At 41.5% G+C, this 24,962-nt stretch overlaps 2 protein-coding genes across 3 annotated transcripts; one reads left to right on the top strand and one right to left on the bottom strand.

Moving 5' to 3' along the window:
- Positions 1 to 1,135: 1,135 nt before the first annotated feature.
- On the top strand, positions 1,136 to 3,988 carry LOC129767311 (ATP-dependent RNA helicase DDX24). Its single transcript, XM_055768037.1, has 5 exons — positions 1,136 to 1,452; positions 1,505 to 1,933; positions 1,991 to 2,619; positions 2,679 to 3,719; positions 3,773 to 3,988. The coding sequence occupies exons 1-5, from the start codon at positions 1,246 to 1,248 to the stop codon at positions 3,903 to 3,905; spliced, it is 2,439 nt and encodes an 812-aa protein (XP_055624012.1). The 5' UTR covers positions 1,136 to 1,245; the 3' UTR covers positions 3,906 to 3,988.
- Positions 3,989 to 11,556: 7,568 nt separating this feature from the next.
- Positions 11,557 to 13,167, bottom strand: LOC129768957 (sister chromatid cohesion protein DCC1). 2 transcript variants are annotated; one of them, XM_055770912.1, is made up of 5 exons: positions 13,039 to 13,167; positions 12,885 to 12,966; positions 11,863 to 12,810; positions 11,753 to 11,796; positions 11,557 to 11,700 (listed from the first exon to the last, which is right to left on the bottom strand). In XM_055770912.1, the coding sequence occupies exons 1-5, from the start codon at positions 13,053 to 13,055 to the stop codon at positions 11,601 to 11,603; spliced, it is 1,191 nt and encodes a 396-aa protein (XP_055626887.1). In that variant the 5' UTR covers positions 13,056 to 13,167; the 3' UTR covers positions 11,557 to 11,600. The 2 variants fall into 2 exon arrangements, with proteins under 2 accessions (XP_055626887.1, XP_055626886.1); XM_055770911.1 differs by having other exon boundaries at positions 11,753 to 12,810.
- Between the last annotated feature and the right edge of the window lie 11,795 nt (positions 13,168 to 24,962).

Below are 24,962 nucleotides of genomic sequence, written 5' to 3'. Positions count from 1 at the left end.
ACAAAATATCAAAAATGTCAACATGTACAACAGGAAGGGGTATAGCCAATGTTCATACCAAGACGGGTCTATGGTACTAGGTGAGACCGTTTCGTCACTAAGTTGGTTAGGGGAGCGGTATATGAAAACAGTACGGAAGAAAGCAGAAGGGGAATTATTTGCTTGTAGCGTGAAAGAGACAGACTGATCACGAGTGAGCTTCAGCACTAGCGTATTGTGTTTTGTTTACAAACAAAGCACAGTAGACTTCCAAGATGGCTGAAGAGTGGTTTTAGCAAGTTGGCCCACCTTAGGATATACTTCTAGGCGCCTTGGTTCATACTTGTCCACGGAGGGGGAGGGAAAGTAAAAAATCGTGCCTTAATCCAAGGAGCTGGAATTGACAGGTGGTTCGTTTTCGACAGTATGAGGATAAGGCATGGAAGATGCGAGAGGGGATAAAAAATGACAGCGACTATTTTTGTTTATAAACAAACCAGGTCCATTTTTTATGCTACATAGCGTTTTCTGCACACCAACAATTACCTACGCTGGACCGGTTTCAATCGAACTAGCTGTTGTGTCCCGCACGATCAGGTGAGTCTCCAGCTGAAGCAGCAGTCGTCGGGAAACGTTATGCCTGGATATCCAAACTGTACCGTTGCGCGCACTCAATCGTAACGGGTCGTCAACGACTAATGTGATCAAAGCGAATGTAACTAGGAGCAGTACGGTACAAGCCCGCCTGTAGTGGCTCTTTCATATACCCACTAGCACAGCTCCCACAATCGCTGAATTGCCAATCCCAGCAGCAACGGCAACAACCCTCACGTCCCGTAAAACAGCAATGAAGACAATAACTTGCAGCAGTCACCGAAACACAACAATGATGCCAACAGCGTAAACAAACAAACACATAGCGGTATGCATTCTTCATTGCATGCCATTTGTTATCCTCTTTCTCGGAAACGCTAGCCGTTCATTTGGCCGCTGTCAATTCGAACTCAAGTAATGGCTGAACAGCAATTCTGACATAACGTTCCACCTTATTATACCGCCTTGCCTTAATCATTAATGGTTAACCATATTTACTCATTGTTTCTCTGTGTGTATTGTTAATCAATCGGATTGATCTGGCAACTGTGCAACAGCGGATAAGTTCACGGTTAGATTTGTTTTGGTTGAAGTGACGTAAACACGTGCAATTTAGACGACGGAATTTGGACATCCGAAGTCTACTCACATTAGTTATTAGCTCGATCAGATATGGTGCAGAAAGCCGCAAAGTTTAAAAAGCGGTTCTACAAGCAGCCTGCTTCAACAGGGCCGAAAACTCTAGCGGAGGCATCATGGAAACATGTGAAGCTAAGTGGCCCGGTGATTTCTGATGATGGTGCGGATTTGGAGGGTCTCATTGGTTTGGAAGTTTTGGAGAATTATGACCGAAAACTGGTCACGAAAGACAAGAAAAAGGTAACAGTGGTTGAATTTGTTTGTGGGATGTTATTGAAATGTTCCATTGTAGAAGGTCAAAAAAGATTCCACGCTACAGGATAGCGAATATGAATCTTCCGAGGAGCAGAATCCCAATCGCGATTCATTCGACAGTGACGACAGTAATGACGAGCCACCTAAAACGAAGAGACAGAAAAAATCAGACAAACAGAAGAAATGTAATAAACGGGTTGCAGAAGATGAAAGCGATAGTGATTCCGATCATTTTTCGAAGAATGGTAAACCAGGGACTAAGTCAAAAAATAAATCAATTCATATCACTGACGACGATGATGATTTTGAGATGGAGGAACAATCCACGCCGGGAAGGTTTGTCATGCTTAAAACTCCTATAGATGAAAAAGGCAGCAACGACAAGAAAAGGAAGAAAAGAAAGCGCAAAGAAAAACCAACAATTCCCCAAAGCAGCAAAACGAGTTGCTCTAGTACTGAGTATTTTGTATGATGTTTTCGATGTAGTTTGTTCCAGTTGTTCAAATATATACCTTATTTTCAGAGATGGATTGAATTGGGAGTGTCGGAACCTATTGTTCATGCTTTAGCTGATAAGGGTTTTCGCATTCCCACCGAAATACAAACACTATCCTTGCCGGTGGCAATTCTTGGAAAACGTGATTTGCTTGGTGCAGCCGAAACCGGAAGTGGCAAAACACTGGCGTTCGGGATACCTGTTTTGGAAGGAATTATGAAACTTAAAGAAAAAGGCACTTTTCAAATCACCTCTAAATCAAGGGACAATCATGCTAATCAGGTCGAATCTGATGACCGTCAAGGTCATGAATTAACACCACCTCCAGAAGAGTTGGAATACTATCCAGAGATAGAAAACGATGTGTCCTTGCCAGTTGGTGAACACACCGAGAGCACAGAAGGACAACTCAACAAGCCATTATATGCCTTAATTTTGACTCCGACGCGTGAACTGGCGGTTCAGATCAATGATCATCTAAGGGCCGTATGTAAATATACTGATATTCAAATAGCTACCGTATTCGGGGGACTGGCTACGGTTAAGCAAGAAAGGATGCTCCGTAAATGCCCAGACATTGTAATTGCCACCCCGGGCAGACTTTGGGAGCTTATTCAGGCCAGAAATCCACATCTCTGTAAAGTTTGTGATATACGGTATGGTTTTTATTCTATGTATGAAATAGTTGGATAATACAATTATTTGCCTCTTGCAGTTTTCTGGTTATTGATGAAACGGATCGAATGCTGGAAACGGGTCACTTCGAGGAGCTTAAGCAACTACTCGAAATGATCAATCAAAACAAGGAAGCCGCGAAGCTCAGACGAAACTACATATTTTCAGCGACACTAACTTTGGATCACGATTTGCCCGAGCATTTGGTCGCCAAATCTAAGAAAAATAAAAACCTCAAAATCGTTAAACCCACAACTGGTCAGCGGCTTAATAATTTAATCGAAACAATCGGAATGACCGATCCAAAAGTGGTGGATATAACCCAACAGCATGGAACCGCACAAAGCCTTACTGAATCACGAATTTTATGCAAGGCTGAACACAAAGATTACTATCTATATTACTTCCTCCAAAGGCACCCGGGACGGACACTGGTTTTCTGCAATTCGATAGACTGCGTTAAACGACTGGTTTCACTTTTCGGCTATCTGAACTGTGATCCACTAAGTTTGTTCGGAAGTATGCAACAAAGACAACGGCTGAAAAATCTGGAGAAATTCACACACAATCCGGCCGCACTGTTGATCGCAACGGATGTTGCTGCCCGCGGATTGGATATTCCCAACGTGGATCACGTTATTCACTACCAAGTCCCGAAGGCGACCGAAAATTATGTTCACAGATCGGGAAGAACGGCTCGGGCAAGCAAGGAAGGTATCACCGTTTTGCTAATTGGCGCAAGTGAGGTGAAAGATTACGTTAAGTTGAACCAGTCGCTGGGGAGGAAGGAGGATTTGCCGTTGTATCCAACGTCGGAACGAATGATGAAACAAGTGAAGGATAGGGTTAACTTGGCAAGAGATATTGAGAGGATGGACTTGCACCAGAGGAGAAATAATGAGAGTCAAAATTGGGAAGAAAAAGTTGCAAAGGAATTTCAGAGCGACTCGGATATAGATAGCGAACAGGAGGAGGAGCGCCAGTTGAAGAAGGGTAGAGAAAAACGACAGATGAAAGCGAGACGCTTGCAGTTGAGTAAACTGTTGGCCACGCCATTGATGGCTGATCGCGTGGAATTGAAGTAGGTGCAATCTCATTTATTTTTCACTGTGGTAGCTAATAATACGATTCTAGGTTCCCTACGTCTGCTGTTGCCATCAGTGTTCCTGCGGAGAAGGAAAACTCGGCGATAAAATTAGTCCAACAAGTCGCCGAGCAAAATGTTCAGTTCAAGAAAGAACGAAACAAGAAAAAGAGAAATAATTAATCATTCAATCAATATTTATTTTAAGTAACCTGTACATTACACTAGCCAGAAATAAAAGTTTTTATTTTCAGCAGGGCACATTAGCAAGCTTGAGCTATAGGTCAATTCCCCCCGAAATAAGTCGGCTGCTGACCCTACTCTCCGATTTCACCATTTTCATTATCACAAGACCAATTTTAATTACGACTGATTTTTCAAAAGGGTGTGTTCAAAATTATTGATCTTTCTTTTAAAAAATCATCGTAGCGTAAAATCCAGATCTCTCATAAAAATATGATGTTTGACAAAGTTGTTAGAAAATTAATTAAATTAGAAAAAAATGTTTTAAATGTTAAATGTTTCAAAAAAATTTTACTCAAAAAATGAATTCAATATAAAAAACTTTTATATCTCAAAACACCCCCTTTCGATATTTATTGTATACAGGCAAACCTGTTTTTTTTTGTGCGAGGAACGAGGAACAAAAAAATCGTACTAAACTTCACAAGTAGCTTTAAAAAATAGTGTTCGCTACATAATTTGAAAAAAAATTGTATGCTGTGGATAGGGAGCGCATTCCGCATTTCTAGAGAAAAAAAAACAAATCCTAATGATTCCATGCGTGATCAACATTCGATTTCCTTTTTTCAATTTAATAATACCATGGACAGACATACAACTGTACTAGCGCTGTACGTGTACAGCGTTGTACAGGTACCACGATAGCATGACACACATACTTTGGTTGTACATTGTACCGCATGTCAGACTGACAATCAGAAGTTTGAATTTATTGCATTGTATTTTCACCAATATTTCAATGAAAAAGGTTTTTATTTAGCGTCTAAACTATCGAACACAACAAATATGTTTCAATCTGAGTTATTAACTCAAGAGAAAGTCAATGAAAAGAATGTATACCAAATGTTTTGATTCGTTTTGTTCATGCTATCCACCACTAACCGTCTATGGCGCTGCGCACAGTACAACTGTAGCCATGTACAGCGGAAAAATAGGTCGGTACAGGTACAGCGATTGTACCGAGTTGCTTGCATGGTTCTAGCGCTGTACATGGTGACAGACATACAATTTTCGAAGTACAACGCAAGTACAGCTGTATGTCTGTCATAAGTATAAGAGGCCTACTCACTTGCGCAGATCATAAAATCAATTCTTTGCTCCTTTCAATAAGACACCTTTAAACAAACAAAACAAAACCAAGACGGGTCTATGGTACTAAGTGAGGCCGTTTCGTCACTAAGTTGGTTAGGGGAGCGGTATATGAAAACAGCACGGAAGAAAGTAGAAGGGGAATTATTTGCTTGTAGCGTGAAAGAGACAGACTGATCACCAGCGAGCTTCAGCAATAGCATATTGTGTTTTGTTTACAAACAAAACACAGTAGACTTCCAAGATGGCTGAAGAGTGGTTTTAGCAAGTTGGCCCACCTTAGTATATACTTCTAGGCGCCTTGGTGTATACTCGACAGGAAGATGCAGGGTTGTTTGATGAAGTATCTTAAGGGGGTATTCTAGTGTAGAGACACGAATTTCGGACGTTTTTTCGAACTCCGTAAAAATAAAACAAAGAATATTTTTACTATCCATTATATCATTATTCGTTTATCTATCTTTCAACAATAAAACAAAAATAGGACGGAAAAAAAATATTCATAATTAGAATAGTTACATGCTGTGAGGGTGTGAGGGTGTTCAAAAAAAAGTTGTGCCATGGCGTACACGATTCCAGTCCTTCTGGTTATCTGAAACAAAAAAAATCGAACAGATTCTGAATCAGTAAAGATGTCGCTATGGCATGAACCTCGGACAAGTCAAAAACATGGGTTTTAACAAAATGGCGGCCGTTTGAAAACAAAAATGCTGTTTAAAACGTTTTTTTTTGCGTTTACCGATTTTTTAAAAATAGTAAAATTAAAAAGTTATAATTTTTTATTGGTTCATGCGATAGAGAGATGTATGCAGATTATTTTCATATAAATTTGACATAAATCGGTTCAGTAGAACTTGAGATATCGTGTACGCCAGTTTGAAAAAACTAGTTTCGAGAAAAACGCGTTTGAAGTTCATTGTTATGGCCGTACCAGGTTAGATACCGCATCACAAAAATGGCTCTAACTCGGTAAATAATATGATTTTCGATATGTCCTTTCTAGAGTATATTCTTGAATGTCTAAACTACAGAAATATGAAGGAAATAAATTTAATTTTTTTCAAATTTCTAGACTAGAATACTCCCTTAAATGAAGCGCTGGGTGGTCTTACGGAAGTTGGCCGGAACCTCAACCATGGCCGATAAAAATATGTAAGTCGACGTGTTCTTTTACCTTTTCGTGGCTTTGGTGGTCGACTGTTTAGCCATTCGCCTAAAAGTTTTCTATCGGTCGCAGCTGGGGAATGTTGGGAAGGTTGGCCGTCTTCACGACAATGTTTATCTCCAGACGATCCATCCTCCAGTGATCTTTTGGCATAATGGGCTGATCCTAGGTTAGGCATAAAGACCACATCACCTTCGCCACTTCCGGCAAGCACATCATATGACTCGAAAGAAGAGCGGTTTGACCATTCCCTTCACATCTATCAGAGAAGAACCTTCTTCGAGAACTTGATGTGGATGATATATTCGACGTCATCGTTACCTGGAGGACGTAAAATACCCGGTCCCCTGCCATTCGTTGAATTCTAGCATCAAGTACGTCTCATCTTTCATTATGAACAAGGAAAGAAGTTTTTCACCAGCACCTCATGCTACTCCTTCTGGGTGATTGCATGCTGCTCAGATACGGCTGGTCTCGTTTGGCGCTTCAGCATTAAAATGTCCATTTTGGACAGATTCTCCTTCACCGTTTGGCCGGTTGCTTCGATCTACCGGCTTAAGGAGCGGCAGGGAAATGATGTTGTAAATACCAGATCGGCTATATGTGGTGGACACAAAGTGCCTCAGGATGTCCAACTTTTTCGCTGTAGGGTGGAGTTTGCAGTATGAAAAAATCATTAAGTTGCTTGACAGTGCTGCTGCTGCGAATCAACAGCCTTGAATCATTTATGTTGTAGGCTTAATAAACGTAAGATTCAAGGAAAATTTGTTTCATAAAATTATATTTCATCACCGTCCGAAATTAGTCCATTTTTTGAATGCATACGTTAAGACTAAAAACGATGAAAAATGAATTGGAATTTTCGAGCATTCCATTCGGTAATTTGAAGAAAATTGTAGAACTTGAATCTTGCTTGCCAGGCGTAAATGATCTGATTGAGCGTGTGGTTTTCAGGCGTAAACAAAATCTAAACCACCAAAAAATCACAACTGGGTGCCGATACTTACAAATAAATAATACCGATCAGATTAGATTCGCTAAACTATGGTTTATGTTCACATAACGTATATACATAACGTTTTGTTTTTTGTATCCCGCGTTAGACCTCTGACCATCTGGTCACTTTATGATTGGTGCTAGGATCGTTAGCAAAATCTCAAGCAGAACTGTCAGTGGGATACCCAATTCATATGAAAACAAAGGCAAAATGTCAGTGGGATACTCGATATGTTGGGGTTCTCTAAAGACGTCACCCAGGTGGAATTAGCTGACACAGTCTTTATGTAGAGCGATGAAATACACATCAAAGATAAACAAGAGAAATAAATGACCGATGAATATTCGCTTGTCCCCGGGCTTCTGAATGTCAAAGGGGGACTAGGCTCTGCGGAATGCACGTACATTTCTATACCGGGGTGTAAATTCAAAGTTTTGTAATTAACAGGGAAGCTTCTGAAGATTATTCCTCCGCATCAGTGGAATATTTGCGTATCCAATATTCGTTGTATAAAATGAAAAACGAAATTTTTTTCGCATCGCAAAAATCATATAATTTTCCAGCGATTATTTGTTTTCTATCCATATAATACTGCGAACAAATACATTTTGTTTTGTGATTTTTCAATCAAGTGCAATGAACAGGAAAGCTTCTGAAGATTATTCTTCCCCTTCAGTAAAACATTTTCGTATTCAATATTGGATGTATAAAATGAAATATTCTTTCATTCATTCATTCAGAATGGATTCAGATGCAACTTCAAACAAATGATCTATAAACCAACGAAAGTCCTTCGTCAACCTTGCGGTTATACCACAGATATAACAAACTTCCTGTTTTTAGTTCTGGACGAGGAATTTCCGGATAATCGACTGAAACAATTCTTTGGATCTCCCTTAGCCCCACAATTCTTTGAGCTCTATGACCAATGGTCGGTAATTACAAATTTTGCGACAGTGGGTCTTCTCCAGATTTTGGTTCAGTGGAATAGCTGCATCAATGATGGTGAAGTGTCGGTCGCTTTTGTCATACATCATATATCTGGACGTTTGTGGTGGATCGAACGGTCGGTCAGAACAGTACGATCCCAGTGCAGCTTGAAACGTTCATTTTCCAGGACTGGTGCAGGCAGGTGCCAGTAGTTGTGTACGTTGTCGATGAACAATGCGGGCCACGTTGTTTTGGCGCTCGGTGTAGGCTGCGTAGGCCAAAATGGGACAGACAGTGCTGTATGTTCTTATCTGGTTGATGATACATCCGGCAAATGTCATCAATGTCTTGATACCAGACGTACCGCCTGCAGTTTCTGTTGAACTCCCGGTTCGACTTGCATCGACGAAACAAGAGCCCTTCTGGCAACACTGCGTAACGTCATATTGTTTGTAACACAAACGTTAATAAAACTCTCTTCTTGTCTGTAGCGTACTAGCGTCCACACGTATAGGCAAACCTTTTTTTGTGCGGGGGATAGGGACCGCACAAAAAAAGTCGCATAAAAATATCGTGCAAAATTTCACCAGCAGCTTTAAAACATCGTGTTCGGTACACATTTAAAAAAAAACTTTTTTTGTGCGGTAGATAGGGACCGCATAAAAAAAGATTCCCCCAAGAAAATAACTCAAATCCACGCCATTCACCGTTCAATTTATTTTTGTTTCCCTGCTTTGCGATGGGACACTTTGTCTTTTCGGTTGCGCGTGGCTGTTTTGTGCTTTTAGTTGCATGTCGAAACGTGTTGCTGTTAGAAATCATGTCATGCAAAAACTTAGAAAAACTTAGAGTATTTGATGAGAGGAGGAGAATGATTTCAGAAGTGGATAATTGAGACGAAAATATGCTTTTTTCGCACTGAAATGCATATAAACCATTGAAAAAAAACTCGACGATAACTTCGTCAAATATGCTTCTTTTCATACACCGCACAAAAACAGGTTTTACTGTATTTATATTGTTATTCTTAAGGTGAAGGTGGAAGCTAGCCATTGTAGTAGTATAGGTAAAACCACGTGTAAAAATGGGGTAATAGTGTTTGTGAGAGAAGAGCAAAGCACATGTAAATAGATCAATTCACTTATCAGACTGTGTGGCGCTTCATTGACACGAGTCTTTGAATACATTTGAAAAAAAAATAACAATTCAATACTGAAGTTAAATGTATGAACGATATGTTCCGATGAACCATGCCAATTGCAAACATAAATATATAGAAGGGGTATTTTTGCATATGAAGTAAAATTCTGATTATACGCGAGCGTAACATGTGCAAATTTATAACACATGCGAATTGGGGCTCTTTTGATATTAACAAGTTCTACCGCATAGTAACTCGATGCTGATAATTCCTCACGTTGGAGAACCTTAACCCTTCTCTTCGTTGGCTGAGACATTTTGATTGAATGTAATACTTTTCCGTTTATTGTTTTTGAAAGCATAGGCAGCCTTGGCAGTGTTCCGAGCTCTGTAATACAATTTTCTTACCCAATATTAAAGTTGCTAAAACTTACATTATAGACCCATTAGGCGCCTCGCACACCGGAGCAATAAGCAACTAGCAACTATCAACATGCAATAAGCAATATTATCGCCAATGGATTTTTCCATTTAATCTTTGTTGATCTCGCATACCGACGCAATACGATATCGCTGTCGCCTTTACAGAGCAACACATGTCGCTAGCAACACGGCGTGTCGGTTGAAGAGCAACTTATCGCCCATATTTTGACAAGTTTCGTACATTAAGCCGATTGTTTGCATAATGTCGGGGGTTTTTATTGCTCTGGTATGCGAAGAACAACAAAATATGTTTCCTGTTGCATATTGCGTATTGCAGTTTGCTAGTTGTTTATTGCTCCGGTGTGCGAGCCGCCTTAAACGTTAAAATAATGATTGTATTGATGTCAACACTATTTTATTCTATTGATTTTCATGACATGAAAGGCTATGACTCAGGAATAACATTTTATTGAGTGGTTTTGATAGCTTTTTCGATGATGTTGTCTGGCATCATTGTCGAAAAAATAACGATGCTTTCACCAATACAAACAAAACCATTGCCGAAGATTGAAAAATGAAAATTTAATTTTCAGAGCACTTGCTCGAGTTTTCCGACGTTTTTCACTATACAGTGCGACAGCAGATGAAAATTTAATATCTTGTGAGTAATCGATTAGATTTTGGTTGTTATTACTTCATGGGAAGTGTGCGAAAACGATCATTTTCTTCACATAGTTTCGCGCAATTATTGATTTTCGGGCGAGGGGTGAGGGACGGAGATGAAATAAATGAGCGCCATTGTGGCAGCCATTTGTGGCTAGCTTCCACCTTCACCTTAACAGTTTCTCGTCGGCATTGTCCTGTCCTGGATGACTATCATGCCGGCTTCTACTACTGAAGATAGTTTCACCACGCATTAGCCACAGATTCAGGGTGGCAATTCAACAAGGAAAATCGGGGAAACCAGGAAATAGCTAGAATTCGTTTTATCGGGGAAAACCAGGAAATATCCAGGAATTTCCATTCAAAACCTTTAGTTTGGAAAAATTTTAACGGAAAATTTCAAAACAGTTCAAAACAGTGTTATATACACGAAAATGTATAGAAGGTCACTGATTTTTTTACATATGGTAACAAATGATAATTCAAGGGTTTGAGAGTATCTGTGACCGGAATAAATCGTCGCATTAAACAACTGCAACAGAAACAGCCACTTATAAAAAGTGTAATAGGCTAGAAATATTGTGGCGCGGGAAAAACATCATGTGTATAAATGCCTCACATTTCTATTATAAATTTATTCCCTCGTTTCCGTTTTTCGAAATTTAGTTCTGATGTCAAAGAAATGGGGACAAAGTTGATGATGAATTCCTTCAGTGCTTGTACAGCCTGTTCAACAACGTTCCGATAAGACGTGTGGAGTGCACTTTAATTACTGGATCGGCAGAGGTCCCCCTGAAGTTTTGCGGGCCTAGTGGTACCCACAAATGTGGACGACTGTCGTCTGGCAGTCGCAACACGCCTCGTATGTGCAGCGTTTCTTCCGTGGTGTTGATGGCCGCTGTTTTCGTGTGGCGGAAGCTCTGCGGGTTAAACCCGGTTGTTGACCCGCTCTTGCACATCGCCCTCCAGCCGCTGGACCAGCTCCAGTTCGGGGACCCTCCTCGGGTGATTGCATTCTTATAATTCTTCGTGATCTAAGCATGTTTTGGGTGTACCTCGCTTGCCCGGGAGACAGCGGAGCGGCAAGGTATATTAGAGTATATTAGACTAGAGATGGGCTAGCGCTCATGAGCCGCTCATTTGGCCGGTTCGTCAGAAACCGTGCATGAAAAACAAACAATGTATAGGGATCACAAAATTTATTAGATTGACAAATAATTGAACGGAACTAATGTTTAGAGACGTAGACCCGGACTCCGTCAACAACCAGCGAACGGGTATATTTAGCTAAGATGGCGGTGACACCTAAGGTTGGCGTTGTGAAGCATCTGAAAAATGAACATTATTATTACTCCATTTGAATTTGATACTGGAACTTACTCGATATATGGTTCAATCTGCTCCAAATTCCACTGGGCTTTCACCTGAAACAGTTTAGTTAAGCGTATCAGCAAATTGTTTGGGAGATCTACTTCCTTTAACTCTCGCACACAAGGCACTGCTCCCTCTCGATCGATGATTCCGATCCCTCGCAGATACTTTTCATCTACTTTGAACCCGTCGGGTAATGATGACTGCCACGTGGTGAGAAATTCACCAATTTGAAATTTTAAACCTTGCTGGAGTAGTCTCTCTGCATATAGAGAGCATACAAGATCCTCACGATAGCGAAAACGGTCTTCCAACCGTTCGCTTTTTGTTGTGTACACGTCGAAGATGCGATCGACTATTTCGTACGGGATGATGCCGTCAAGGGCCTCAATCGTTACAGCTTTATCAATCTCATCCAGTTGCCAAGAATTCTCCGCCATGAGCGCAAGCATCAGACACATAGCACGATATTCGTACTCATTAGACAACATTCGAATGCGATCTTCGATTTCAATCGCCCTATACTTTCTTAATCCCTCATGAAATTCATCTTTGCTACACTGAACTGTATCCAACAGCTGCTTGAAACGAAAAAGGAGTGAACGATCTACCAAATGTTCATTCTCAGGCCCAGCATATCTTGTCAATCGCAACAAATCTATAATTTTTCTGTATTTCGGCTTCACTTGTCGGCATTCGTAGTAGTCGTGACATATCTTTACCACATATTTCCGCTCAACTTCGTTAATACTTTCCTCGGTCCCTTCAATTTCTTCAGTGCTGCTATCCAACGAAGTATTCACCCCTCCCTTGGGACTTTTGATTGGTGAACGACTTGTGGCTTGGGCTAGTTTCAGCTGTGGAACCAGTAATAAACTGTTTGAAATCTCTGCCTCCTTCACTTCATACGTTCGAGATTCAGTGCATATAACAACTTTCTCGTTCAGGGCACCTTTGAAAGAAACTGATTTATGTTCTTTGATTTGCTGCAGAATGTGATCGTCTACCTCGAGAAGTTTAAGGTTGCCCATGTTTGCAATAGATTCGGCATTTGGATAGTAGATCACCTGCACATGAAATATTATTAAAAACCATGGTTACATCGTCAGTGGCATTTTAAATGCATTACGAGCACATATACCTGAGCTGTTTCAGTAAGATTGTTGTGATCGAGTTTAGCATATTTGATGATCGTTTGGACATCCTCAACGGAACGGTGATAGCTACGAAAATTTACACATATATGAGATGAAATTCAATATCCTAATGGTCACTGAATTGAAAGATACACTTACTCTTGGCTAAAAATCATTACGGTCTACAGTTTATGTCGGATTAGATTAGAATGCAAGAAAAATGAAAAAATTATAAGAACGTCTCAGATACGAACAAACCGATAATTGTTTATCATTTTTCGCGCCTCATCAGGGGGAAAATGGGACCAAGATATTAATAAGTATAAGATGATACATTCCGAAAATAACATTTGCGCAATGACGTCATTTATATCGGAATCTTTAACTAGCAGGTAAATTATTATATCTGGGGTGGCATTGCGCATTTCGAAACGAGTAACTCGTTTCGAGAAAATTCGAACTCTAATCGAATTGGTTTTAGTATTAGGCTGCCAAAATAGTCCTGCGGTATTTTTTTTGAATTTTCATTTGTTCATAAAATTAGTTACAATCATCTGTTTTAAGTCAAATATGCACCGTTTTGTTCGATGACTTGTTCCCAACGTGATTCCAACTTCATAATACCACTGTTATAGAAGCTCGCTTCCTTATTGACAAAAAACTCTGATAGCCAATTTTCACAAGCCTCTTTTGTGGCTAACTTCTGACTACCTAGCTCGTTCGCCATGGACAAAAACAGGTGGTAGTCACTTGGTGCAAGGTCCGGACTATACGGCGGATGCAAAAGAACCTCTCATCCGAGCTCCCGGAGCTTCTGGCGCGTCACCAAAGAAGTGTGTGGCCTGGCGTTGTCCTGATGAATGCGGCCTCTGTTTATCAAAGATGGCCTCTTCTTCATGAGTGCTACCTTCAAGCGGTCCAGTTGTTGGCAGTTCAGATCCGAATTGAGCGTTTGGCCATAGGGAAGCAGCTCATAATAGATTATTCCTTGACAATCCCACCAAACACACAGCAGAACCTTCCTGGCCGTTAATGAGGGCTTGGTCACCGTCTGAGCCGCTTCATCGGGCTTCGACCACGACCGTTGGCGCTTCACGTTGTCGTAAGTGACCCACTTTTCATCGCCAGTCATCATCCGCTTCAGAAACGGGTCGATTTTGTTGCGATTCAGCAGCGATTCACATGCGTCGATACGGTCAAAGATGTTTTTTTTGCGTCAACGTGTGTGGCACCCATACATCGATCTTCTTTGTGAATCCAAGCTTCTTCAAATGGTTAATAACGGTTTGATGACTTATCCCCAGCTTTCGGCCGATGCTACTATGCCGGTCTTTCTCGGCTATTCAGCGATTTTGTCGCAATTTTCGACGACAGGCCTTCCAGAGCGTGGCGCATCTTCGACGACCTCTACACCAGAACGAAAACGTTGAAACCATCGTTGTGCGGTGGAAATGGAAATCAGCTGCGATTTTCACTAACAATCAATCATACAAACAATCACGATAACACGTATACGCAATAGACCAAACAATGAATTGAAAGCAACGAAAAAACTTTGCCCTCACTATAAGATTTTATGTTTACCTAATTCATGAATCGCCCCAGCTTCCCCCAGATTTTTTTTTCTGATAATCAGGAAATATATGAATGCTACACGGAATTGAAAGAATACATTTTTTTGTTATCCAAAATATATATTTTTATTAAGGCTCATATGGCGTCTACCTGACGGGGCCGGGAGTTCAATATTTCGACAATGTTTGCCTTATAACTATGTTAGTAATATGTAACCGATTACTCGCGGTTGGCTCGAGGTTAGTATTGCAAGTGTTTTCGTAATTGTGATGTTGCTGTCTTCAATGCTCTGTACCTGTGCCCGACACGGGTTACTTCCTATTGAGATGCAGCTGACCATTAATCAGCAACGCCCCCCTAGTCTGTACCCCATATCTAGCGTGGTGCGTCTTCTCGACTCGAGGAATCCAGGATAGAATGGTCACTAGCCGGCGCAAACATCAGCTCGTGTAGAGTTGTCATGAGCGGTACAACCTTTGGCTCTTGTTGAATGATCAGTGGACTGCACAACCTTTGGCCCGTGTATCTGTAAAGAGTGTGTGTATGTATTGCCGCGACTAAGTAAAAGTTTATAGATCGGATAGGAGGGATATGAAACAGGGACACAACGAAGGAAATATCATTAAACGTTGACATCGGCGTTTCTGAGGAACAGGTATAGATGAAGCAGAAGATCAGGATCACGGCTACCTAAGATATCCCAGACGGGGATATCCGACTGTCTGCCTTTTGCTCTCAGTGCTCTAGAGAGCTGAGAGCGAGCAGCATGGAACCGGATACACGACCAGACAATATGCTCGATGTCGTGGTAGCCATCGCCACAATCACAAAGATTGTTTGCTGCGGGCCCAATGCGATAGAGATGCGCGTTTAGGTTGTAGTGATTGGACATAAGCCGTGATATCACGCGAATGAAATCACGACCTACATTTAATCTATTAAACCAAGCTTTCGTCGAAACCTTAGGGATAATCGTGTGTAACCAGCGACCGAACTCATCTTCACTCCACATGCGCTGTCAACTAACGAGTGTCTCCTGACGAGGAATGTGAAAAAATTCGTTATAAGCAATTTGCCTTTCAAAAAGTGTGCCTTCTGAAGCGCCCACCTTAGCTAGCGAGTCCGCTTTCTCATTCTCCGGAATCGAGCAATGAGAGGGAACCCATGCTAAGGTAATCTTGAATAATTTTTCGACCAAAACACTCAATAGATGTCTTATTCTTGTTAGGAAATAAGATGAGCGTTTATCAACTTTCATTGAGCGGATTGCCTCTATTGAACTGAGACTGTCTGAAAAAATAAAATAATGGTCGATGGGCAATGTTTCAATGATCCCTAGTGCGTAGTATATCGCACCCATTTCAGTGACATACACGGAACAAGGATCTTTGAGTTTGAAAGAGGCACTGGAATTTTCATTGAAGATGCCGAAGCCAGTGGACCCGTTTATGTATGAACCGTCAGTAGAAAAAATACATGTAATTGAAAATATATAGTTTTGCTTTTAAAACTACGAAGATCTAATTTAATTTGTAACACAAAATTGAGTATACATTAACAAAATAAACCCTGCATTAGATGCATTTTGCTCATCATGACAATATCGTTTTATTTTCCTTACAAACGTTCTCGTTATATTTGTCCATTCCGTCCAGCGCAAATCAGTTCAGCTGCACTAGTTCGTTCGCAAACAGTTCGCCCGCAAACACTTCGACCTCAAACAGTACGTTCCCAAACAGTTCACTCTCAATCAGTTCTTTCCCATACACTCGCAAACAGTTCGTTCTGAACCATTTCGTTCACAAGCAGTTCACTCTCCAACAGTTCACTCTCAAACAGTTCACTCGCAAACCGTTCTTTCGGATTCAGTTCGTTCACAAACCGTTCGCTCGCATTCAGTTCGTTGGGAGAACTACCGTTCTTTGAAAAAGAACGACCATTCGTTCACTCTTTTCGGCGAACTAGTTCGTTCGTACCGTTCGTGAACGGTTTGCCCGTCTCTATCATAAACTGCACAAATTTTATTGGCGGCTTGAGATGCATTTTTGCCTTTGTCATAGTAGTACTGTAAAATATGTCGGATTTTCTCTTTATTTTGCTCCATATTTGCGACACTATAACTCATGAACGACTTAACCAAACAAAACACTGTCAAGGACTATAAAAAAAAATACCTTTCCAACAAGCTATAGTATGACTCGATACAATGAATACAACTAGAACTACGCGCTTACAACGACACCTCGCGGAAATACCGCAGGACTTTTTTGACAGCCTAATATTTTGTATCTTTTTCAAGTTCATATTTTCGGTGTACTAGATTTAGAGCAAAATTGGTCTCGTTGAGAAAAGTAAAATTTTTGGGTTCGTAAACAAAGCTGGTCAAAGGCATGTCAAAATGGTCGAAACGAACAAAAATCACTCGTTTCGAAATGCGCAATGTCACCCCTGGTCTCAGAATGCTGAATATACATCACATTACGTCGAAAGTACGTTTTGAAGATGTGTATTTTGATATAAACGTGCACAATGACGTGTAGCGTCATAGTACTGAAGGTACTGTTTCCAAGAGTAGGAGAAGTGAGGGCGTTAGGGTGGCAATGGATGTATGGCAAAAAATCATCATCGAATTTCAAAATCCGACCATATTCTTCTTTTTGTTCTTGAATGGCGTTAACGTTCCCTGTGGAACTTTTGCCGTCTTAACGTATGCATTACCTAGCGTCATTTATTAATACTTATTTGAGATTTATTAAGCCAAATAACACGCCTTGAATGTATTCCTAGGGGCAAGCTCTAGAATACCCGTGACCTCAGTGCAAGTCGAAGGAAATTTCTCTGACGAAAAAATCCTCCGGTCAGAACGGGAATCTAACCCAAACACCCGGCATGATAATGTGAGACGCTAACCACTCGGCCAAGGATGCACAAAACCGACCATGTACATTTTGTTTATTGGCCCAAAAAAATGATCTGTGCAAATGATCTCAATCGGACATGATTTAGGGGTGCCTCAAGGCACTCAAAGTTTTGATTTTTTGGACATTCAGGCTAAGTCCTGAAGTCGAGTTTAGATCAAAAATTTTTTTTTCGAGATAACACCAGATCTTGACGTTTTATGCATTTTGAAGTCATTTGGCATCGAAAAAAAAATTGTGTTTTTCGTCATCTGCGTTTTATTTTCTATTTTTCTACATAATCGACGTAACGTTCGAGGCACGTAGCGTGGCACGAGTTTTCCTATTCCGAGCGCGAAGTGCGTAGTGTCGAACTTTTTGAAGTACGATGTAACTGTTTCACGAATTTCTTCAGTGTTATCGAATCGTTGACCGCCGAACGCCTGTCTCATCACCGGGAATAAGTGATAGTCACTAGGGGCGAGGTCTGGGGAGTAAGGAGGATGCTCGAACACAGTTTATTTGAACTTTTTCAATTGCTCTTGAGTTACGCGAGCAGAATGGGGTCGCGCATTATCGTGGGTGAGGAACACTTCTTTCGTCAATAAACCTGTCCTTTTGTTCTTAATCGCGGTTCTTAATCGGTCCGAAACTTCACAATAGTACGCAGCACTTTGACGAACACGTGAATGGCGTACAGGCAAATGCCCAAGATAACGAGGGAAACGATAACGTTGGTGCTGTGAATAATAAAGTGTTGAACCTCCCCGGTTCGACTGACAGCATTTATTTCAGTCTGTCTCGTATAGGCAACACTGCCCGTTTTGACAGTTATCATTACTTCCGCTGTGTAATAAAAGAGAAAATAAAAATCTTTCTTTATTGTGTTAGCTACCGTACAGTCGTGTTTTCATTTAGCTGTCCGTCCCGCCTGTCCTAGCGCTTTTACTCTGCTAACAGGTTATGTACTCAGTATTATATTCAAGAAAGTGTCCGTTCCTAGTAGAAAATAAAGTTTTTCGGGTAAAAGTGCGTCATTAGACTTTTTACATCGAGGAAAAACTATGGATTTTTCGAAAGTGAACGTAATTCGATTGAACAATAGGAATTATCGGTCGTGGTCGTTTAAAGTGCAGATGCTGATGATGCGCGAGGGAACATGGAATTACGTTGACCCGGAAGTTGCGCCGGATCCGGTCACCGACGCTTGGCGAGAGAGTGATTCGAAGGCGGGAGCAACGATCACGTTGCTGGTGGAGGATAACCAGCACAATCTCATCATGGCGAAAACGACGGCGAAAAGCACGTGGGATGCGTTAAAAGTCCACCATTAGAAAGCGACATTAACAGGAAAAGTTTCGTTGCTGAAGAAGGTTTGTAGTGCATATTATACATAAGGCGAAAATATGGAGATGTTTCTATACGGAATGGAGGAGTTTTACTCCCGTTTAGAGAATTCCGGAGAAAAACTATCGCAGTATATGCAAGTGGCGATAATCTTGCGTAGTCTTCCGAAAGCTTTTGACGCTCTCACCACAGCGTTGGAGAGCCGGTCGGACGAGGAACTCACGATGGAGCTGGTCAAATCGAAGTTCATCGATGAGAGTGAAAAATTGTACGGCGAAAAAGTTTCAGAAGAGCGTGTGCTGAAAGCTAGCAACGAAAATAAAATGGCGGCTGCTGTGTGTTACTTTTGTGGGAAACCTGGTCACAAAAAGCGGAGCTGCAAGGAGTTTCTGTCGCAGAAAAGCAGTGGTGAAGATGGCGGAAAGAAGAAAAATAAGCCGAAGCCCGAGCAGAAAGTGCGTAAAGTGCGGGAAAACGATGAAAATTCGTTTGCGTTCATGGTACGGGAAAATGTAAATAACAGTGCGCATCCGTGGCTGATCGATTCGGGTGCCACGTCACACATGTGCAGTGATAAATCGGCGTTTATTCGTTTGGAATGTTCACGTTCGAGTGTTACCGTCGCGAATGGCAACGAGGCTCGCGTTGAAGGCACAGGTGATTGCCTTATCGAGTGCGTGAATGACGTAGGGGAATTGATTAAGCTTACGTTACATGGTGTTTTGTACGTTCCCACTTTGGAGGGTAATATGATTTCGGTTAGCAAACTTACGTCGAAAGGTGTTCGAGCAGTGTTCGAGGAATTCGTTTGCAAATTGGTGTATGTTCACACTACCCAGTTCCAAACATAATCGAGCAGTCATTGGCCCGATGTCGACCGAAACGAAGTAACATGCTACAAAAGTGCTGGAATCTACCTCCGCCTTACCCCCCGCAGGCACCACTGTCTATAGTTGAACTATAATTGTATGCAATTTTTTGGTACTGAGCGAAACGGCATCACTGTAGAGATTGCTTTTTCTCTTTCTCTCTAAATTGTCATTCAAAACATAACAGAGAATGACTCGAGAACTAAATTTTGTAAGTAAGGTTAATTTTGATATTTAATTATAAAATATAAATGATGTTTCCTTGATTAATTTCAGTAACAAAATCAACAACACAACATACAAACAAATTTGTGGTGAACGCAGCTAGTCATTGTTGATGTATCGCGTCAAAGGAAGGAAAGCAGCAGCAACAGCAGAAATGTATAAATGAAAATGAAAGAATAGCGGTGATCTGAATGGAATGAAAACGGAGTTTGCAGCTTCGGTAAAGTATTGTTTTTGGGATCAGACCAAAGCGCTCATCTCACCATAATCACCAACAACAACTTTAACACGGGCGTAACCAATTTGAATACCCGTAAGTATGACTGGTTTTAATTTTTACTTATGATATGAATTTTGATCTCTTGATTTCATTTCAGAGTAAAAAACTCATCCATCTCAACAGTCATGATTGCCCACGAAGTTAGGTGTGTCTGCTAGAGGGAACGAAAAGGACAAAAATAATTGAGCCGACTGCGATTCCGATGAAGAAATTTGTAGCTGTCGGGAGTTTACTGATGACGGTATAATCGCTGCTAATAGTATACATCAACAGTGCACAATTGTATGAATTTATTATAAATAAATATTTGTAAACAACGCAATTTTTTTGTTTTTTTTTGCTTAACATTAAACTTTTTGAAAACACACAGCCATAAAAACGGTTGAGCATTACTGCAATCAGTCGACGCGGTGCCAGATTGGCACAGGTTTGGCTCGAAATTGGTTGTCGAATACGAAGGGTAGGTCGACAAAATCGTTGCAATATGGCACGATATCGGTATCGTTGTCGACACCGTTTGTTGGGACCAATTCGACACAACAATGTAGAGTGGGTATCGTCGCGGTCGGTGATAAGATCGGGGACATATATTGGTTGCGTGTGGCTAGTGAAAAAGTGATGAAAGTTGAAACCAAGGCGTTGTACTATAGGTGGACCGCAATGTCAAAATTGCTGTTCGGCCATTGCTCGTGAAAAAACAAATTTGTTTACAAAACAAATCGTATCTTTTGGTGACAAATGCATTCGTTGGCAAAAAAGCTGCTCGCGCTTTATTGTCGAATCATAACAATGCAGAAGGATGTTTCTAGTATATCTTTTCGCCTTTCTTTCCAAGCAAAATGTACTTCTGTTTGGCTCCCATCGGCGGGGAAAAGAGTACTATCAGCTTACGGCGATGGTGACAAAAAATAACGCTGATTATGGCTCCACTGATTTCGCTCAGGGAGGAGGAGAATGCTGTGCATATACCGGGAAGGAGATCCAGAAAGGGCCGTTACAAGTAATTGGCTAGAGCAAAAGGAGGTTGTGCACTATCTTTCACAAATATATATTTGCTTATTTTTTCCTTCAGTTATTTTCCTTAGCGAGTTGACATTGAAATCATAACCACACACCCATAAAAAAAGTAAATAATTCTGAAAGTTACGTCTCGTTACTCGTCTCACGTCATGTCCTGAAAGTGTCAAGAACGAAACACCTATAGTTCATCATCTTGGTTGAAACCAAGCAGTACACAAAGGATAGTCAGCAGTGATTGCGGTATCCGTGTAACATGCGAGTGTTGTATTCAGGGAAAAATGTCTCGCCCGTCGTTTCCGAAAGTAGCGGAGAAAACTTCGAAAGATGTACTGGATATTATTCACACGGACGTCTGCAGTCCAATGGATACGGTGACGCCTGGTGGTTCTCGCTATTACGTGACAATGATAGACGACCATAGTCGATTCACGTACGTCTATTTTTTGAAGGAGGTAGAAGATCGGATTCGGGAGTATGTGAGGATGGTTGAAAATCAATTCGGTCGAAAGCCGTGGATTATTCGTTCCGACCAAGGTGGTGAATATTCCAGCAAGGCTCTCCGACGATTCTATGCAGACAAAGGCATCAAGGCGGAATATACAGCGGCGTATTCTCCACAACAAAACGGTGTGTCGGAGAGGAAGAATAGGTCACTGTGCGAGATGGGACGATGTATGCTATTGGACGCAGGTATGCATACCCGGTTCTGGGCGGAGGTGGTAAATACTGCATGCTATCTGCAAAATCGCTTACCATCGGCAGCTGTAGCACGAACGCCGTACGAAATCTGGCATGTGCGAATGCCAGATCTGAATCACTTGCGGGTATTTGGTTGCAGTGGTTACGTTTTAATTGCTTCCGTGAAACGCAAGAAGTCGGATGTAAAAGCAGTCAAAATGAAGTTTGTGGGCTACTCGTCACAGCATAAAGCGTTCCGGATGTTGGATATACGTACCGGAGAAATCAAAATTAGTCGCGACGTTCGATTTTTGGATTTTGATGACAAATCAATAGAGGACCATCTTCAGGAGGAGAATCCACCCGAAAGCCAACAGCGGTCGATAAAGTCGTCAAGTTCATCTGTTGCGGAAAATATTGAGTGGAAGCTGGAGGAATTCCCGAGGCCGACTGAAGACTCTGACGATGTTAAATCGGAGGAAGACGAGTTCCACGGATGGGACGATGCGGAAGAGGGATGGTCTGACGATGATTCTGGTGAAGGCGATTTACTGCATATTCTCAGAAAAAATTATGATGAGGAAAACGCTACAGTGGTAGAAGAAACGCAGGGACAACCATTGCGTCGTTCAGAGAGATCCACAGCTGGTGTTTTAGCGGTTCGTTATCAGAATGGAGCGCGTCTGGTGAAGGAGAACATATCCGAACCACGGTCGTATCGTGAAGCCATGTCTAGCCCGCAATGTGCCGAATGGAAATCGGCGATGGACGAGGAGATACAGTCGCATTGAGAGAACGAAACCTGGGAGCTTACAGAACTTCCACCGCATCGCAAGACTATCGGATGCAAGTGGATCTATAAATGCAAGGTGGACGAAAATGGTAAACTTGTGCGCTATAAGGCTCGTTTGTTGGCACAAGGTTTTTGCCAAAAATTCGGGTCAGACTACGATTTAGTGTTCGCACCCGTCGTCAAGCAGATAACGTTCCGGATGTTGCTGACAGTGGCCAGTTTGAGAAAAATGTTAACCAAACACATCGACATAAAAACAGCGTATCTTTACGGGCATATTCAGGAGGAAATCTACATGCGATAGCCTCCTGGTTACCAAAGTGGAAATCAGGATGAGGTTTGCAGGCTTGTACGGACTTAAACAGGCCGCTCGTGTATGGAACAAGCGAATTGACGAGGTCCTCAAGGGCGTGAGTTTCCATCCTTTGAAAGCTGACCCGTGTCTGTACATAAGAGAGACAGCAGGTTCGTACTGTTTTCTATTAATTTATGTTGACGACATTATCGTCATTTGTGCAACAAGAAGCGAATTTGATGATATCGTCAAAGTTTTGACCGGAAAATTCAGAATAACGGTAATTAGAGACCTGATTTTTTTTTTGGAAATCCAAGTCCATTTAGAAGCAAGACAGTGTCGGCTCAACCAGAAGGCTTATTTGTGTCGTCTTCTGGAGAAATTTGGCATGAGTGAGGTTAAACCATCGAAAGTGCCAATGGATCCCGGCTTCTTTCAACAAATGGAGGAGAGGAGCAAGAACCTGGAATCTGTGGAACAGTACCAGAGTCTCATTGGCGCTTTGTTGTACGTTGCCGTGAGTACTAGACCTGACATTTCAATCGCAATCTCTATCCTGGGTCGACGTGTCCAGATACCAACTGAAGCTGATTGGAACGAGGCCAAACGAGTATTGCGTTACCCCAAGTCAACTATTGACCTTGAGCTCTGTCTGGTGTACCGATGCGCAGCTGGAGTGCTTTGTGGACGCGGATTGGGCCGGTGATGTGTCCGATCGCAAATCAAGCTCCGGATATCGGTTCAAATTTCGTGGCGGAACAATTGGACGGGGCTGTCAAACAAAAGTGCGTTGCATTGTCTAGCACTGAAGCCGAATATGTAGCATTAGCGGAGTGTCTTCAGGAACTGGAATGGGTACGAAAGCTGATGGAGAATGTAGGAGAAAAGTTTGGTTTACCTATAGTCGTAAAGGAAGACAACCAAAGCTGCATAGCATTAACGAAAGCAGATCGAAACGAGAAGAAGTCGAAGCATATCGACACGAAGTACAGCTTCGTGAAGGACCTGGATCGTGAACAAGTCGTGTAGCTGCAATACAGTCCTACTGATCAGATGGAGGCCGATCTACTGACTAAACCGTTGCAAGCGTTGAAGTTGAAGAAGTTAAGAGAGGCGACAGGAGTCAAACCAGCCATTGTTGAGGAGGAGTGTTGAACCCCCCAGTTCGACTGACAGCATTTATTTCAGTCTGTCTCGTGTAGGCAACACTGCCCGTTTTGACAGTTATCATTACTTCCGCTGTGTAATAAAAGAGAAAATAAAAATCATTCTTTCTTGTGTTAGCTACCGTACAGTCGTGTCTTCATTTAGCTGCCCGTCCCGCCTGTCCCTAGCGCTTTTACTCTGCTAACATAAAGATGTACTATATTTAACGAAAGGTGATGGAATTCTTCCATCTAGCGAGCGAACACTCGGTTTAACGACGTATATCAAGACGGAGAATAAACCACGGGCCGGACATACATTTATTCAATTTTATGTGCACAGTTTTGTTCCACAATCTGTCGCCATGTTTCATACAGGTTTAAAATTCTATCCTACCAGATCATGTTCGCTTTCTTGTTGAAAGCTGTTCTAGGTATATTTTATGCTGTCCATTGAATCGAAGTTCTTGCTCTTGAATGAATTTTGTAAAGACCTGAACCTGTGATAATCTGAGGGTGTAATAACCGGTTAGTTTGAGAGCTGGTGATATAGGATCTCCTACCATGACTCCAAAATAATTTATTGTGTAATTTATCGAGACATGCAGTTGGTCTGACGTCTATCACGTAGACGATTCGCTTCAATACGGAATTTTCGTTACATTTATAAAGCGAGCGGCAGATTGAAATGCAATCCATTGAAGGTATTTCATTCAAATTGTGTGAAACCCATATATCGTCTCGAAATACGTAAGCAAGCAGATGCTCCTCAACGGTGGATTTTGATATCTGTATTGAATTTGTTAATTCATTTGTAGTATACTGAGCATTACTCTTGACCAACGTCTCGATTTATTTATCATCAATGGCGGAAAGAATTTGCTGCGAAAATATAAGGGAATATTTATCTTCAGTTAAAGACATAATTCTTAGTAACTAATATTCTTTCCTTTATTTTC

This window comes from Toxorhynchites rutilus, chromosome 2 (assembly GCF_029784135.1).
Source record: "Toxorhynchites rutilus septentrionalis strain SRP chromosome 2, ASM2978413v1, whole genome shotgun sequence".
Classification (NCBI taxonomy): domain Eukaryota; kingdom Metazoa; phylum Arthropoda; class Insecta; order Diptera; family Culicidae; genus Toxorhynchites; species Toxorhynchites rutilus.
This window is presented reverse-complemented; position numbering and strand designations above follow the sequence as displayed.